Below are 19,125 nucleotides of genomic sequence, written 5' to 3' on the forward strand. Positions count from 1 at the left end.
ATATATATATATATATAAAAATTCACCACGAGAGACTCCCCACTTGTCTTAAGTTTCACGCACAAGCATTCCAGCTTTATCCGAAGAAATTTTTTTCATTGTTTTTTCCATTCAGAAGTACATGGAGCTTCTTCAGAGGCCGCGGTGGAAAGCTTTCTTGCGTGAAGGCGTTACAGCAGGTCCAGGGCGTTGAGGGTGAAGTAGATGGTGCACCAGGCGATGAGCGCCACACTCACCCCCACCAGCAGCAGGCCCTTCGGCTTGACCCACGTCTTCACCTCAGTCTGGTGGAGATAAGTACATGTAAACCAACGGATGTTTGGGTGATGCCATGAAACTCAGTCTAGTGGAAATGTGGTCATGTAAACCAACAGATGTCTGCGTGATATTATGGTGTAGTTCAGACCGATGGAAATCAGTACAGTATATATAAACCTACAGATGTTCGTGCGTCTTTATCGTTAAACACCTGAGACCGGATTGATCACCTCCGGTTCGTTAACGACTCACCCCCCCCATCCCCCTCTCCCTCCCTCGCCCGCATGACCGGCCACCTGAACCCGTTTGGTGCCTAAAGGTTCACCGACCCACTGCAACTAATACACCTTCACCTATCATCACACGCCTTGTATGGATGATAAAGCCTTCCAAAATAAGATAAAATATTCACTGATAAGGATTAACACATCAAAGCCATTCGTTACTCTCTCTCACTGCGACTCACGGCTATTGCCTACGAAAATAATAATTCTCTGCCTCATCAAGAACTATCTGACTTATTATTTCACTCGTGCTGGTGGACCTGAAATACACGGCGACAGTCACTCAGGTTTATCAGCTTTACACGGTGATATGAACTGTTTCCATATTACAGACTCGAGGTTTCGATTGCGTGATGTTGAGAACGAGGCTTGCTGACAGCGTGATCGATGTTTTCTCCGCCCATGTAAATGAATGTTTGCGTGGTGTTAACTCTTCGTGTCCATTATGGGTGCCAAGAGAAACTTTCTATCACATTACACTCAGTTCTGTTAGTATTTCCTGCCACCGCCACCACTGCCATCAACGCCGCAGCAAGTAGAGAGTAATTGCTGCTCTACCACCTCCGTCAACACCGCAAGGAAGCAAATAACTGAATGCTACTGCTTAACCGCCGCCACCAACACCACTTATAAAACAGTAATCGGAGCCCCCGCGGACCAGCAACTCTTCCACTCCCACAAATGTTATCGAACTACGTGTGCACCGCTACGCCGCGGGTATATCAACAATACATAGCGATGCCACACCTCCACTCCGCCCTCGCCTCTGCTCCCAGACTGTGAACACCTCTTCCGCCTTCCTGCGCCTACTCCTCCTTCTCCTTAGCTTGACTCACAACAGATGCTAAAAACTTACTCGTTATGATGATGATTATGATGATGGTTTATTTCTATCATTACCAAACAACTATCGCATTCTACTCATTAGACAGTTAATTACAGAAGTGATTACAAGACTTCACGCACACCAGCCTAGCTAATTATCTCCTCCCCCAAACACACACAAACACAACTTTTTAGTCACTTTACTTTTACAGCTATAACTTTTTTCTTTTATTTTTTTTCGAACATATTCATTATTATTTAGTCTTGTCCTTGGCCTACCTCTTATTCTAAATATAAAGTAAAAAAAAAAAAAGCAAGGTCTGCCGCTGACTGATTGGAGCACTCTCTAGGTGGCAGCAGGTGAACAGGTGACCCACTGAACTCCATGCACACCTGAACTATTTACCTGAACTCTTTACCTTTGACTTTTACTATCTGGCAATTCATAGAGATCCTCCTCCCTCGTCTGTCTGTCTACACCGTTCGTCCTTTTCCTTCCATCTAACTCCATTCAATGTGTGTGTGTGTGTGTGTGTGTGTGTGTGTGTGTGTGTGTGTGTGTGTGTGTGCTCACCTTGGGGCCCTGGTGCTTGGTCTTGTCGCAGGAACAGTCCGTCTGGCTCTCCACGCAGGGGCAGTCAGCGGCCAAATTCTGGTTCTGAAGGTGGAATTATTATTATCATTATTATTATTATTATTATTGGTGTTAGTACTGCTACTCCTCCTCCTCCTCCTACTACTACTACTACGAATTCTATCACAACAAAATAAAACTACTACTCCTCTTGCTGCTCCTCCTCCAACTACTATTACTACTACTACTAATTCCAATATTACTACTACTATTACTACTACTACTACTACTAATGATAATAATAATATTACTACTACTACTACTGCTATTACGAATAACAACGACAACAAAAAAACAGCTACATAACACCGCTATTTTTTTCTCTTAATTGCTATGGCTGATAGTCTAAAGTTAAGTCATTCCATGGACATGACGAACCTAACTGCACCCTTCCCCGCGTGATCCACTACGTGACGCACCCACCTCAACCGCGGGCGCCGCAGGATGGATCTCCCCGTCACTTCCCCTTCGGTCCTCCTTCTCAAAGCCTCGGTTGTCCATCTGTCGGGAAGGAAAGAAAGGAACGCTATAAGGAATATGTTTCTATGGTACGGAAGACAGATCAAGAGCTGCATAACCATATAACAATAATAATAATCGAAGAAAAAAGTTCCTGCATAGAGAATGGAAGTTAGTAAAGGAGTTACCTCTCGAATCGTGACTCTCGGAACCTTGAACCTGATTGAACCTTTCCTCCCTTGGGTCAGGTGATGGCGGGGCAGAGGGAGGCATAAGGGGGGTGGAGAGAAGGGGAGGGTGTAGGCAAGACATCATGACGGAAGGGCAGGGCATAGGGCATGAGGGAGGGGCAGGGCATAGGACATGAGGGAGGGACGGGGCATAGGGCATCAGGAGGGAGGGCAGGGCATAGGGCATGAGGGAGTGGCAGGGCATAGGGCATGAGGGAGGGACAGGGCATCAGGAGGGAGGGCAGGGCATAGGGTATCAGGTGTAGGGAGTAGCCCAGTAGGGAGGCATATCCGGCATCCTCATTAAACGAATCAACGAGGAAGCGGCTAATAATTCTCTCTCTCTCTCTCTCTCTCTCTCTCTCTCTCTCTCGTCATTGTTTTTGTTGAAGTTCACTATTTTTTTGTCTCACGAACACTGGGAGAAGGAAAGGAAAATAAAAATAAAAAACACAAAGGATGTCATTTAAACAACATACGTTAAGTCTTTATATAAAACTAGTGAAACCAAATTATCGAGTCCGTTTGGGCGTAGGCTCCCACGGGTCCATTTCTCCCCTCTGCTCTTCCACACAGTCCCAACACCTATCTCTTCCTCTCATATGTAAGGTATAGGTAACATATGATAGGAAAAAATAGGTGTTGGGACTGTGTGGCAGAGCAGAGGGGAGAAATGGACCCGCGGGAGCCAACGCCCAAACGGACTCGACAATTTGGTTGGATTATAGTAGGCGACGCGTTACTATGGGCTAAGGAGAAGAGATCAAAAGTTAATAATATGTATCTCGTATACGGACGATGAGTAACTACGATAAGCCTCTGGTACAGTCTCCCACACAAACTTTCCCGCACCCTCCCCATACGTGACCCTCCCGACCCCTTGGCCACCGTGACTCACACACACCCTTGTTGGTCATGATAAAGGTGCTCTTCCTGTGCTAATATTCGTCTGACTTGTGGATGTCGGGGTGTATTCTGGTCTGTCATGAGGCTGTGGTCTAGTGGTGGGCGCAATCGATTATATGTAATTGATTACCTTAATTACTATCTGAAAAAATATTGTAGTCGATTTTTTTCAGTAATCGAACCCTTGAAACGATTACGGTTCAATATAGAAGTAGCGTGCATAATGTGGCGTATCCATCACATGCATGTTCATATAAGGAAGCTTCTGAACAATGAACAGGTTTCTTAATTAGAATTCTTAATCAGAGAAAGAAGTAGCTAATGGAAAAAAAGAACTGACTTGAAAAATTAAGAAACAGAAACAACAAAGGGGCACCCGGGGCGGCGCGAGGCTGTACAAGCACTGCAGTGATGGCAGTGGCTGGGTGCTGGGTGGGGACAGTAAGGAGGGACAGTGTAAAACAAACCAGTAATCGTAAAGGCAATCGACTACTAATCTATTATTTTTCGCCACTGTAATCAGTAATCGCGGTTAAAAAAAACTAGCAGTATCGCCCACCACTATTGTCGTCGTGGAGTATGCTTATCTGACTTGCTGCTGTCGTGGGTTATTTTGGTTGCACTGAACTATCAAATAAATCATGTACATCTCTTCTCATTGTTTACCTGTACCCCCTTATATAAACATCTATCAAGGTTACTGTGTTAAGAAACCAGGTAAGGAGAAAACGAAAAGCGGTACCGTAGACTGTTTGGCTCTCTTGAATATTTATCGAAGACGAGCTTCCCATTTTAAAGATTACCGTTCCCTTTCCCGCTCACTGTCCCTTGCTTGTTTTTTACAGACACAAATCCAAAGTACAGCGAAGGAGCATATCACACTTAGATATCCATGAGCTTGATAATTTTTTGCTTGTAATTGGAGGAAAAAAAAAAAAAAAAAAAGCTCGAGGGGAGAAAGAACAAGGGTAACCGATGTCGTGGAGTATTCTACTGCACCGACACATTCAATGGAGGTGCGCGTTACCTTTGCAGACGAAATCACACTAAGGAAAGGACTAAAAACTGTGCTGTAGGGGTTTTGCTGTTCAGCGGAGATGCGTTTCACACTTCCAGCTGGCTCCTATTCGCGTGCCGCTCCTTGATACGGAAACAATACCATAGGGAGGATAACTTCTACTGCATGTTACATCGCCGTGAACTATGGTGCATGAACAACGTGAGGGTTTCCAGGTGTTGTGTTTCAAGCATACACAACTCGGAAGGTGACTGGTGAGAATGGAAATGTGTTCCCCTCCTCTACCCCAACCCCGCACCACGCACAAGCCAGCTCTCCTCCACGACCTTCTCCCACCCTTCCTCGCCTTCCCTCATCACGGAACAGGTTTCAGTTCTACCTCTCTAGCTGGCTGGCTGCCTGGCTGACTACTGCAACATCTCCAAGCAGAACAGCCAGAACATAACAATGAATACTTTTTTGGATGAGAGAGAGAGAGAGAGAGAGAGAGAGAGAGAGAGAGAGAAGTGTATGATGTTTCAAAGCGTCTCTCTCTCTCTCTCTCTCTCTCTCTCTCTCTCTCACACACACACACACACATGAACAGACAGCGCGTCACGTGTACCTACATACGAAAAAAGTAGACAGGAATAGCTTTCACCAGAGAGTTTCAAGGAATCTTCTGATCTCTCCGCCTAACATCAGATAAAGACACGTAAGTGGGAGGCCACACATTCCAGCGCTGGAAGACTGTGTGGCTAACGCAATGTTCTGGGGAGCTGCCTTGACTGGCCTCCCTTCATGTTCAGCCTCCAGACAAACATGCAGAGAGAGAGAAGCAGAATGAAACTGTAAGAACGTGAAATGATGATAGACGTAAAATGAAAAAAAAAGTAGGAAGATGAAAAGAAGTGGTAGAGAGATCCGGAGGCTTCGTGAGTCCTAAGAGCGTTCCTGTATGTTTAGAGGTAGCGACCACAGTCCACTAGTTATTGAGATGAGGAGTCGAGAGTTGAGCATCACTCTTCCTCATCTATCACGCCAAACAGACTGGCCGGAGTTGGGTGACCTGAGTGGACCTACTACACCAAAAGGCAGATTTTTATTTTCAGGTAAAAGAGACAAACCAAAAGCAGAAAATATATAAAAATGCTACTTCTGCAAATATAATAAAAGCCAAATTTTAAAAGTGCTTAGCAATTTAGTTCCGTAAGTGTCTAGATTCTCCCACTTAATTTAAAGAGTTTAGGTCATTTTATAAATCGCACTACGTTAATTCGTGTCATGTTCAGAAACTTTATAAACAGCCACAAAGAGACACTTGAGAGACATGGCGAGTATCCTCTGAAATACTGTGGCCGATATTTCCTCCTTAACGTCCACGCTTTCTCCCTCCCCGCGCACTGATGTGAATTCTCATGAGCAGCACGTGTCCCAGTTTAAACCCAACTTTAAGGTGGCGTGGCGAGCCTTGAAGGAGCATTTAGGGATTTCCACCGCCAATGCCAAGGCTGTCCTGAATATTTTTACTGGCGGAGGGACAGTGTAGCTTAAATTTGTTATGCCAGCTGTAACATGATCAGGCTCAAGCGAGAACTGGTTATGTGATGGTAAAGGAGGAGGAGGAAGGAGGAAGAGGGGGAGGAGGAGGATGGGGAGGTTAAATTGTAAAATAGCATCATAAACAATTATCAGTGGAAGAAGATAAAAAAGAGAAGAGGAAAAATATGAAAAAAAGAAGAAGAAGAGGAAGAAGGAGAAGAAGTAGAAGACGAGCAAGCTGCATGGACGGCTGCATTAAAGGAGACCACTTAATAGTCGCCTTGAATGCATCCTTCCCAGTGAGGAGGAACAAAAAGTGTGCATACATTTAACGACTGACGAACAAGGCAAACCGCACGAGCAAGGAAAGGAACTAACTCACTCCAAGTCAATAAGGTGTGTGTGTGTGTGTGTGTGTGTGTGTGTGTGAAATGCCTTCTACCATGGCCACGTGCATGCGGTCACGTATAGAAAACAAATCAACATGTTATCGAGTATTCAAAGCTGCGACACTGTAGAGGAAGTCCTAAAGTCACGATGATCAGCCAGGAATAGCATGTTAGTGTAGTGATTTAGGATGTTCGATTTTAATTTGGTTCAAACGTGATTAGTTACAAGTATAGTATCTTGACGCATCGAAAAAATGGTTATAGTAGGCTACATACTTAAAAGTGTGAAGGTCGAAGGTCTCTCTCTCTCTCTCTCTCTCTCTCTCTCTCTCTCTTGTAACACTAGAGGGACGGGAAGCAGTATTTTTATGCCTGTCACCTCTAATGGGGACAACAAAGACCTCGTTACTGGATTAACGTATCAACCTCATTATACACGATGCGACTAGTGGATAGAAATGGCGATGACGATGATGATGACGATAATAATAATAATAATAATAATAATAGGAAGAAGAAGAAAGAGAAAGAAGAAGATGAAGAAGCAAAAATAGAAAAGACAAGAAGCAAAAAAAGACGTTAAGGAGGAGGAGAAAGTGGAAAAAAAATCATCATAATACATGTATCATTTTAAACATATGCAGACCGGATTATCCAGGACAAAAGTAAAAGAAAGGGAGACGAAATACGACGCAAGGAAAATAAATAAAATGCGTTTCTTCTTGTTTCTTATTCCGAGACCTTCACCCGCGCCACCTTCACACCACACAACGACGCGCACATCACGAAGACTCGCATAATGGTCCCTCGTCTCTCACGGACATCGACAAATGAAAATCTGTGCCAACAAGTGATAACAGCAACATTAACGATAAAAACAATCATTACTTATTATAATTATCTGCTCTTAACTATGATGAAAGCACACGCTGACAAGAAAGTAATTAAATAGTAATGATAATAATAATAATAAAAGCGTTAAAAACTAAAGAAATCAACACACGAACAAATTATTATATAAGTGGAATTCAAATACGTAAACCAATAAAAAATAGGGAAGTCAACAGCACACACACACACACACACACACACACACACGAAACTAATACAATAACAACTGACATTAATTTATCCTTCACCCGCTGTCTTCCTACACACACACACACACACACACACACACAGAGATTCAGACCACAACTTTTATGTTACAATGAAGGAAGCAGCTCAAGGGCAAATACATATGAAAAGAAAAACCGCCAAGCACTGCTCCTATATAAAAAAAGAGTAGTGAAGAGTGGCCAAAAGAGAGGTCAGTTTCAGGTGGACAGGTGTCTCGATATACTCCATTACTTACTCTCATCCTTCAGCTTCTGTTTTCACCATCAGCCACGAAGCCAAACACGCACACACTCAAAAAAGTCACGCACAGAGCACACGCACCTCCTCCCACTGTGAACTTCCTAGGCAACTGAGAACGAGAGGACGAGCGACGAACTGTGTCAGAAGGAGTAGCGGGCGAGTGGCGAAGGCGGCGGAGGGAGGGAAAGTGACTGTTTACATTACGTCAGCTGATTTCCGCCCTCCTCCACGTGGATTCCCGTCTATCAAAGTTTTCTTCTTCTGGATCGTCTTTTTGTTGTTTTTGTAGTAGGAGTTGGTGTTGTTTTTAATGTTCTTGGTTAGTTTTTTGGTATTTTGTTTATTATTTTATGTGTGTGTGTGTGTGTGTGTGTGTGTGTGTGTGTGTGTGTGTGTGTAGCCCCCCCCCCCCTCTCTTTCTCTCTCTAGGACACACAAAAGAGACAGTGACGCACCATAATCGAGGCTGCGTAAGTGAAAGTCCGACATGAGAGCAGTGGATGCGGGGCTGCGGCGGCAGACACTCCTACACCACCAGCACCAGCACCAACAACTGGGGACGGTCCTTCCTTCACCCTCCTCCCAGCAGCGGCAACACTAACAGTTATGTGTTGCCACTCAGTTGTATGAAGAAGGTAGTTTTGACTCGTGCCAACTTTTGACCACTGCGTCAGTGTTTGACCCCGGCGCCAACTTTTGACCCTTACCTTAACTTTTGATCTCAGTGTCAATTTTTGACTCCTGCCTTAACTTTTGACACCTACGACAACTTTTGACCCCGGCGCCAACCTATAGGGGTCACTAGAAGGTGCAATGGCGCGGGGTACAGTCCCGTACAGCGGGGATCATGTCCCGTAAGTACAGTATGTGCAGTATATACACGGGTACTTGACTCCGTAATGCAATATCTATATCTAGACCTATCTATCTATCTATCTATCTATATCTGTATCATCAGTAGTTTATAAACCATTAACGAAGTTACATGGCAGGATTATATATCTATATATATATATATATATATATATATATATATATATATATATATATATATATATATATATATATATATATATATATATATATATATATATATATATATATATAATGAAAAAAAATCACATAAATAATATGAAAAATATCATAATGACTGCAAACTAAGTGTCTAGACAATAAATTACTGCATTTAAATGATCCCCTTTTTTAATAAATATTTTATTACTATTCTGGCCCGCAATAGTGCGTGCCCATGTAAGCACTTGATTGCATTGCGAATAATAAAAAGGTAACTTGAAAAGGGTGAAGCCTACAAATTAAAAGCGTATATTGGCACCTGACTGCACTGTATGATAAAACTTTTTCAATATTTCTGCCGTAGACCGTGTCCGACATGCATAACATAATAATGAGGTTTCGTTTAAACAAAAAGTATGGCAAGTATTTCAACGCACCTGGTTAAATAATTCAGTCGTCCAGGTGTGCCGCATAATACTAAACCACAAACGAGGTGTAAATATGTCTAGTGAAAAATAAGATTGGTTCGTTTACACGTACATAAGGTGGCACATACGGCAAGCAACCGGAATAATCATATAACTGGACAAGTGTCGAGCGGAGAGGTCGCAAAAGAATATTGTATACTGATGAACGTGAAAGACTCAGGTTAAGATGAATCGGACATTTGGGTCATTAGGAAGCTGCGTTCTTTGTGTATCTTTGTCCCGAGACTCCGTGTTAGTATCTTAGCCACGTACTGGTCTCTCCTTGACGGTACTTTCCTAGATTTTTAAACCTTCCCAACACTTCCGGACACCGCTTCCCGAGTCCTTCTCGCTGTTGCTGCTAGATAGGGATGACATCATGAAAAGGTAAGGATTGCGAGTGTGATCAAGAATGACACGTGCACGAACTATGCCAAAAATACAGGGAACGATGGTGTCTATTGATAGATGATTGACTGTTAGCAAGGTTCGGTGTCTATTGATAGATGATTGGCTGTTAGCAAGGTTCGGTGTCTATTGATAGATGATTGACTGTTAGCAAGGTTCGGTGTCTATTGATAGATGATTGACTGTTAGCAAGGTTCGGTGTCTATTGATAGATGATTGACTATTGTTAGATGATTGGCTGTTAGCAAGGTTCGGTGTCTATTGATAGATGATTGGCTGTTAGCAAGGTTCGGTGTCTATTGATAGATGATTGACTGTTAGCAAGGTTCGGTGTCTATTGATAGATGATTGGCTGTTAGCAAGGTTCGGTGTCTATTGATAGATGATTGACTGTTAGCAAGGTTCGGTCCTTCCTGTGGCATTCACTGTTAGTATAGATGATTGTGATTTCTAGGCCGAGATCCAGGTCTTGTTTGACGAAAGGATTAAACACTAAGGGTGGTGAGTCACTTCTAAATAACCCTTGGCAACGACGATACTGAAATATACTTCATAAGCTTCAAAACCAGACTGAAGAGGTAGGGTTGTGTAATCACTTAATAGTAAAAGTTATTGATTTCCCACATTTTGCATACATATCAAAATAGGACTACCACAGTAAAACAAAAGATTCAGGACTTAAAGCTGGAACACATACACTTGCCTTTTACCAGAAAACCGAGATGCTATAAAAGTGAATTCTCCAACATCGTTTTATAAGTGTGTTTATGAATTTATTAATAAAATCTCTCTCTCTCTCTCTCTCTCTCTCTCTCTCTCTCTCTCTCTCTCTCTCTCTCTCTCTCTCTCTCTCTCTCTCTCTCTCTCTCTCTCTCTCTCACACTCGTGATTATGGGGAAAGGTACTATTTAACTTACTTTGAGACTTTTTTCACATATACAATCACCTATCGAAAAAAATTAGGTAAGACAGTATACGTAAGTTTGATGATTGTATGTGTGCACATGTGTGTGTGTGTGTGTGTGTGTGTACAGGTGTCCCTACTGTCTACGTGAACACAGAAGTCCCTCTACCACGCCACGCCCAGCCACAAGCTCACTCCACACGGACGCCCCAGCCCACCAACCTGCAGCTCAACGGCGGGCCCCTCCTCCGCCCCTATCATGCTGTACGCCACACCCGCGAACCGGCCCCGCTCCCCGCTACTCATGGCTGACCGCCTGAGGATTCTGCCCACGGCCGACACCCCGACACCTTCCATTAAAGAACAGCTGCAACACAAAGGGAAACACTTTTACTCCCGCTGTGCCTATGCCGCGACGCACGCACGGAAACATGTCGTCGTGGGTGTTGGAGCATTCTGTGTGCCCTGTCTTAACCTCTGTCTTTCTCTCTTCTGCTGTTTCATTTACTCTGCTTTCTTCTCGCCATCTGCTCTCCTTCCACGCCGCTCTCATTTTGCTATCATCTCTGTTTTTGAACTGTTTCATTATACGCCCTCGTTCAGTTTCTTCATAGTTTCCCTGTACTTCGTGTCCTTCCCGGCTTCTGTGCTCTTATATAATTGGTGGAAAGGTCGATACAAGCCTCCCCGACGCCTCTCATTAGTGATGCTTGATTATGTCCAATGACTACACACCGCGTCCTCCTTTTCACTTCAGAATGTTGTTGGGACCTTTCTTAATTGGCCATGAAAACTAGTCTGAGCCACGAAATTAACATAGTGCCTTATACTCCCCTTACAACTTAGGATTACGTGCACCGTTTGAGTTCATTATTAACAAGTAAACAAAACTGATATAGGCGCAGTCAAGCGGGTTCTCTTTCACATCCCAAGGCGGAAGTGTCACCCAATATACGATTTTCGATTCGTCCCCGAGTAATGGAATGATCACCGAAGCATCAATCTACTTCATCAATCCAAATTTTGACTGCGACTTAAAGGAATTCAGTCAGGAGGAGCAGCAAGGGAGGAGGAGCCAAGCAATCCTCCCTGTTAAGGTTAGGTTAGGTCCGGGACATATACATAAACAAAGAGCGTCAACCGGGTGAAGCAGTTATTTTATAGGTGGCGCACGGCGATATGGTGTCCTTATTGTACGTTATATCGTGGGTTCGGGTTATTGTTGTGGCGGCGGTAGTGTGGCGTTATCGATTGGTAATGGTGATGGTGGTGATGATTTTGGGAGTGTTGGTGTTTTGGTCGGTATACGTGAGAAGGCGTGGGGCTCCTTGTGACAGAACTGAGTCGGTATTCTCAGACCCTTCCGCCTTTCACATCAGCATTTCCATAGGCCGAAAAGGAGATACGTCGGGTTCTAATGAGTGTTTTTTAGGTTCATGGTACAGTGGGATGGCCAAACTACCACCAGGATTATAAAACTACCCATGGATATGCCCGCACCTCCTACGAAAGCCTTGTGCCGAAATGTTTAAGAATATGACCCCTGAGTATGGGCTGTTAGGAGTCCTGTTGTGTGTGGTGGTGGTGGTTGTTGTATAAGGTGGAGGGAGCAGTGATGAGTATGGTGGAAGTGATGATGGCGGTGGTGGTGGTGGAGGATTGGGGATTTTTTTTGGTTTGTGGTAAGTTAATGTGTGTGGGAGGGTGAGAGTGGAGTATGGAGTGTAATAATGTGGATGGATAGATAAATAGACAAACAGATAGAGATTTAAGTTGGACGCTTCCTTCTCGTACATTAATATTTTTCAAAGGCCAAGAAAGAGGTTCAACGCGACCCCATGAGTGTTTCTTTAAATCCATGGTACAGATACTTTGTCAGACTACCACCAGGGCCATAAAACTACCCATGAAAATGCCCATAAACCCCACGAAAGCCTTGTTAAATGTGTGGACTTGGGCGCCAAAGGGTTTAAGAATATGACCCGTGGGAGAGGTCAGGTATGGGCGGAGACTGAGGAGAAAGGTGTGGTCAAGTCAGTCAGAGAACACTATAGGTCACGAGGCAGGCTGTGTTTGATGAATGGAAATTTTTTGTTTAGTGAATGAAAAAAGACTTGATGAAGGAAGTTTTGGGTTTGACTGTATACTCTGAGATGCTGTGTTGATGATGCAATGCTAATGTGGGAGATGGAAAAGAACGTTCGTATTTTTAACTTCAGCATTCCCACACACCCTTCCTGCTGGGCACGAGATTCATGTCTTTTCACCCCCTATGTAGTGAGACAAAATAATGAATGGTAAAATAAACTAAGCAAATTATATAAAAATCGGATCTCAGCAATCTCACCCCCTCTGCCTGCTGGAAACGCTATAATAATGTCCGTCGATCCAATACGTGGCGGCGCATCTATTCTAAAAGCTCATCTGCCAAGCCAGTGCATGAAAGCCACCCACCTCCTTCAGGCCGATCATGGTTGCGGTGGAGCGTCGTGCCGGCGAAAGAAAAAACAATAGGTTCTTGCTTCTGTGTCGGTAGCCGAGTAGCGAAGGCTTGTGGATTCCTCAGGTAGGCAGGGAGGTGGGCAGGTGTCCTTACCCTCGCCAGGACACATGTGCGACTGTCCCACGCACGCCACAGCCACACCGGTCGTGGTCGGCCAACCTTCGCGGACCCAAGGCCTCTACAATCGCCGAGATTACCCAGGTGCCGATTAGGGAATACGGTGCATGATGGGAAAAGTAACGGCGGCCTGTCTGCTTGTGCTTGCCCCCAGTCATGGAATGGCAACATGACCCTCCTTGAAATGACGCAGTGCAGCTGATAGGCGTCCAAGGTCATTTGTTTATTTTTATTTGTATCCATGAGGACGCATATGCCACACGATTTTTTATTTTTTTTGCTTAACAGGAAAGGGCTGCTCCACTCTGTGCTTGAAGCCTCATTTAACGTAACTTATCACCTATCCATTCCTCACAACGAGTCTTTTGGCGACTCAGAAGTGTAACCACGGAGAGTGTAACGTGTCCATTTGTGTGTGCATTCATTCGCATCTCAACCAGAGTGATGGTAATATTCCGTGCTTTTAACCTCCGTGCCTACAGCTTCATACATCACAGCGAGGGCGTTTTTTTGCTCTTTTTCGTGGGGCGGCGGACCGTGGCGCAGTCCTTTTTGTGTGCAGTCGCTCATAATTTACACCAACGGCCCGTCGACATCCTGATATACGCATACACATTATTCATCTATTCAGTGTATCTTGTCGTGGCTGTGTGACAAATTCCTTCTGTATTCCCCTTTTTAAAGTCTCCAATAGTTTCGGTTTGTTTCCCAAAGCTAAACATTTGGTAAGCACTCAAAGTCTAATTCTGTGAACGACTACGTCATCGACATTCAAGGAAACATTCACGGAAAGAAAAAGAGAGAGAGAGAGAGAGAGAGAGAGAGAGAGAGAGAGAGAGAGAGAGAGAGAGAGAGAGAGAGAGAGAGAGAGAGAGAGAGAGAGAGACTGTTTTCTCTTTCGTAATAACAGCAACGTTCAGGGAGACGTGTCCAGCCCCTCAGCCGGTGTAAAAACATATAAATACATGAAAATCTTAAAGTTCTCGGAATATATAACACAACCAATCAACCAACCAAGTAAAGGGCTTTTTTTTTCAAGTAGCGGGCTTTGTTATTATTATTTCCTATTTTTTGTGCCCTTGTGCTGTCTCCTTTGCTGTAAAAAAAAAAAAAAAAAACATTGTCCCGCCACCACTATCACAACTAGTAACAACACCAGTACCGCTAACACCACCACCACCACCACCAAAGACAACAACAACGACGCTCAGAATATATTAACTCCCTCTCTACCTCCCCGGATCACTGAGCACCACTACATGTTTTCTTTCTCCCGCACTCGATCCCTGTAGCACTCTCACGAACACCTGGCATCGGGGGACGCGTAAGGGCCATACTATTCAACATTTCCCAAGCACACATTTGACAAGGCTTTCGTAGGAGTTTGGGGCATTTGCAGAGGTAGTTTTATGACCCTTCTGGTAGCAACGTTACCATATTCTCGTACTTTGCCTCTTATGTTTGCCGATTTCCGACCCCAAAACTGCCTCCTCGACCCCAATAACTGCCTTCATACATAGTTATCGTTAGAATGGTTAATTATATGTGCTTCTTGGCAACAGTTACGGGCCAGAAACCGGTAAATATGATTCTCCGAGTACGATAATCTGGCATCGGTGTCTGGTAGTTTCATCATTCTTTTATACCATGAACCTAAAAAAGACTAATTAGAACGCATTTGATCTCCTTTACGGTCTTTGGAAATAGTTGATGCGAGAGGCGGAAGCGTTTAAGAATACCGACCCAAGTTTCTCATTTATAAGGCGACATCGTGCGTTGGGTGATGAATATAAACAAATCGCAGCGCTTTCAACGGTGAGAGGCTGACGACTGTGAAATAGTACGAAGTAAAACGAAGAATGATTTATTTTAACCTGACCCAGCGGAGAAAACAGCTAATAAAGTCACGAATAAAGAAATAAATACGATAAATAGATATTAATAGCGCTAAGGATGATAATGAAAATACTACTACTACATCTACTACTACTACTACTACTACTACTACTACTACTATTACATAAATGATAATATTACTACTACTACTACTACTACTACTACTACTACCGCCAATAACAGCAACAGCAGCAGTGCACATTCCTCAGTGATTGGCTTCCTGCACTAAGCATATTATTAAGTGCTGTGACCTTCGACTCGCGAGCAGGCGGGTGTCCGGGAGGCTGAAACAGACGCGGGCACTGTACGTACGTAGATGACAGCGCTCGGTACACAGGTGGCCGCGACTCCTCCTGTTGCTAGTGTGTACCGCGCAAAAGGAGTGTGACAATGAACAAGCGAAGCACAGAGACTGGAAGGAAAGAATGTTGAACGTGTCTTGTGATCCTAAACACGTCTGCCAAGAGAATCGTGCCTGTCATTTCTCTGATGAAAAAAAAAAAAAAATACTGCAAGGAATTGAATGTTAAATGTGTGTGGTGTTAATTAATGTTATACGTGACAACCATGACAACGGTTTCGATTTTCTTGTTTTAAGGGAGAACAGCACATGGACGCAGGGAAACTTTATAAGTTTTCTTGGGTGACATATTATGAACGCTAGTGAAGCTCAAGAGATGGTCGCCCTATATAGCTGTTCGCCTAGCAGTGACGAACTTCCAAATATCTAAAAAAAAAAAAAAAAAAAGAGAGTAACATCCTCACTTTACCAGTAACATCTATTCTATTTATATCTATTTATGTTATATTATCTATTTGAGGTAGACATGGCCACAAGGAAAAAGCCTTTGTTATTTTTTCATGGCTACTGAAATATATCACTTCAAAGATCGAATCAACGTGTTCTGATAACGCTTATGCAACCTACATTATTTTTTTTTTTTTTATCCAGCGCCGCTTAGTAATAGGAGTGAGTCTTTATCAGAGTAACTACGTGTCTCTACCCGCGTGAGATTGTAAAAAGAAAAAAAATAAGAAAAAAAAGCGGAGCGAATCCCATGCTATTCAACGAACCTCAATCGCTCTTATATAAAGCTTTAAGGAAAACGAAGGATTGGTTTAAACTACATGAGATTGTCCGGCGCGAATTAATGTGTGACGAGGTTTAAGGCGCGGCTGACTTTGAGCAATATGGTATCGAGGAGTGATGAACAGGTCTCAAGGCGGAGTGGAACAGAGATACACGGTGGCAAGGCATGGCTGAACACATTTTTTTTATTCTTTTTTTTACAGCAAGGGGGGCAGCTCAAGGGAAAAACAATAACAGGAACAAGAAGGCCCGCTAGACGCTGCTCCAACAAAAGGATACAGAAAGAGAGGTCAAAAGAGAGGTCAGTTTTGGGTGTCCTGATGCTCTCCTACAACACAGTTTCAGGTGTAGTTGAATTGAGATATACGAGTCTCAAGGCGTGGTTGAACACAGAGGTAAGTATCAGGGCATCGTTGAACAGACACATTAGCTGTCAAAACATGGATAAGCAGAGAGGTGTAAGGTGACAAGGCGGGGTTGAACACGGAGGTATACAGTGCCATGGCGTAGCCGGGCACAAGGCCGGAAAGGAAGGCATGTTTGGAAAGGTGGCTGTTAAGGTTTGTGGTGCCAACGTTATGAACACGACTGAGCATCAAGGAACACCTGCTCACTCGCTTAGTTCTTTTTGTCTCCGCCTTGCCTTTCACTGGTCTGGCCGCGCGTGATCACGTTTTTGCTTGTGTTAAATAAATGTCGTGTCATGGTTTGGCAACGCTGTTTTTTTCGTGTATCTTTTATTATTAGTTACATTGATTCTACTATTTCTATCAGTCTTTTACTACTACTACTTCTACTACTACTACTACTACTACTACTACCCTTTCTTTTCCTAGTTTCTTTCTTCCTGCTGTTTGTTTGTTTTTTTCTCCTCGTTATGTCACCCCTTTCTCTCATCACTCCTTGTACTTCCTTATCTCCTTCCTTGATCTCCTTCCTTGACAACTTACTAATGTCCATTCTCTTCAACTACCCCTTCTTTTCGCTGTCTTTTTCTCCTTTACCACCATTATTCCTGTTTATTATTTTTTATCCTCAACAGCAACAAACAACTACTATTACTGTTACTACTACTACTACTACTACTACTACTACTACTGTGTGTGTGTGTGTGTGTGTGTGTGTGTGTGTGTCCTTGAGAGTCCTTCCGAGTCCTTCATATATCATCCTTCCCTCACCCTCACTCCGCTCCGATCCCTCCTCCCTGCAAGACTATTGTTTCCTTTCCTCTCTCGCAGATTTTCCTCTTTCCGGCGCCCCCACAGTCCCCCCCTCCTCCCTCCCGGATGCCACACACACACACACACACACACACTGCACACTGTGACGCAACGAAAATGTTTTGAAGAGGAACGGATTGGTCTTCGGATGTTTCGGAATTGAACGCAGGCATGCCAGCAACACGTCGCTCCCTCCCTTCATGCCAACTATGCACAACCACAGGTGTTTCTAACCTCAAATTAAAACATATGTGTAAATTCTTGAGGAGGGAAGTTTCAGCGATATGGAGATAACAAATTTTACACCAGTGACAGTTTTCACTTACACACACACACACACACACACACACACACACACACACACACACACGTGCAGTACAGTACACTTGTTGCTATGTCCCTACACACGATTCAGAGCGATGACTTCAGGTAAGACTTTATCAAAAACGATCAAACAAACAAAACAAACGGGCATGCATCCGCGGGGGCAAGACGGAAGGAGAGAGTGGAAAATATAATGCAGATGTAACAGGAGACGTAAAGTGTATTGCCCTCTCACGCCTAGAAAGACACACACATGCACTCACCTCACTGGCTGGGGACTGACTGATTCACAGGTGTGCTCACTACTCGATCTCCCCCTCGCGCCAGTTACACGGCGATGGACCCACCTAATGTTATAATCCTGTGGAGCCACGCTATGTGCCTCTTCATTTATAGCGGATAATTTCTAGTCGTATTTTGGGACTCAGCATTTACACTGGTCCTTCCCCTCCTCTTCGTCCACACCACTGTCAGTTATCACCCCTGACAGTCGTTCTTATTATAGGGTACGAGTGTTTGCTGTTTATTATCATCGTTCGTCACCGTCATTAGCATCATTATCAGTATTGTCGCCTGATACGACTGATCCGGCGCCTTGTTTAGCAGTAATTATATTTGCCGTCTTTCACTTCCACTTTATCAACTTTTCTGTGCTTCCTTTTTTGCCACCTATCCGCCACCCCCACTGAACGCTATCACTTGGCTACTATCTTTGTTTGTCTGTCTGTCTGTCTGTCTGTCGCCGTTGTCGTCATAGCTTTCGTTTTCCTGACAAATTCGAGCCACACCGATTCTGACGCTTTCAATCGCCCTAATCGCTCTCTCTCTCTCTCTCTCTCTCTCTCAAATAACAAAAAGAGGGGTAAAGAAGAATGGAAGTTACACTGGTAAAATCTTTGACCGGAGCTGTGTGACCCGGGTGTGGCCTAAGACTACCCACATGTTGTCCTGATGATCACATATCAACCCGGACTCTAGCGAAACCCTGGAGGATCACGTGGGGAATAGCATGAGCCAACACTTGCCTGCGCCACTAACGGGCTCGGGTCAACCAGCAGACCCCATAATGAAAGCCTACCGGGGCTATAGGCCGAATGTAAAAGAAAGAAAACATTGTTGACGTGTGAAAGTAGGCTGCTACATTCCCAGTCGGTGAACTCGTATTGACTGGACAAGATAAATAAAGCGAAAAGTGTGTTCATATAAGTTCCGAAGAAAATATCAACCTTTAAAACAGCAGCAACAACAACTTGGCTCCCCGACATTGACCTTACGAGATAACAGGAAGGAACCAGTCGT

At 43.9% G+C, this 19,125-nt stretch overlaps 1 protein-coding gene across 5 annotated transcripts; it reads right to left on the bottom strand.

The window, feature by feature from the left end:
- Positions 1 to 6: 6 nt before the first annotated feature.
- Positions 7 to 18,401, bottom strand: LOC126998541 (uncharacterized). 5 transcript variants are annotated; one of them, XM_050860312.1, is made up of 5 exons: positions 13,131 to 13,354; positions 10,899 to 11,043; positions 2,425 to 2,502; positions 1,942 to 2,025; positions 7 to 284 (listed from the first exon to the last, which is right to left on the bottom strand). In XM_050860312.1, exons 2-5 carry the CDS (start codon positions 11,031 to 11,033, stop codon positions 171 to 173), a joined length of 411 nt encoding a protein of 136 aa, XP_050716269.1. In that variant the 5' UTR covers positions 11,034 to 11,043; positions 13,131 to 13,354; the 3' UTR covers positions 7 to 170. The 5 variants fall into 5 exon arrangements, with proteins under 5 accessions (XP_050716269.1, XP_050716274.1, XP_050716270.1 ...); XM_050860317.1 differs by lacking the exons at positions 10,899 to 11,043; positions 13,131 to 13,354 and adding an exon at positions 18,090 to 18,401; XM_050860313.1 differs by lacking the exon at positions 10,899 to 11,043 and having other exon boundaries at positions 13,131 to 13,346.
- Between the last annotated feature and the right edge of the window lie 724 nt (positions 18,402 to 19,125).

The sequence above is a fragment of the Eriocheir sinensis genome, chromosome 14, assembly GCF_024679095.1.
Source record: "Eriocheir sinensis breed Jianghai 21 chromosome 14, ASM2467909v1, whole genome shotgun sequence".
NCBI lineage: Eukaryota > Metazoa > Arthropoda > Malacostraca > Decapoda > Varunidae > Eriocheir > Eriocheir sinensis.

Bases quoted from the DNA above. Each gene is read 5' to 3' on its own strand.
- LOC126998541 (XM_050860312.1), bottom strand. From the start codon at position 11,033: ATGGAAGGTGTCGGGGTGTCGGCCGTGGGCAGAATCCTCAGGCGGTCA. The intron at 2,503-10,898 runs GTTGGTGGGCTG...CCTTCCCGACAG, and splicing joins GGCCCGCCGTTGAGCTGCAG to ATGGACAACCGAGGCTTTGA. The intron at 2,026-2,424 runs GTGGGTGCGTCA...TTCCACCTTCAG, and splicing joins CTGCGGCGCCCGCGGTTGAG to AACCAGAATTTGGCCGCTGA.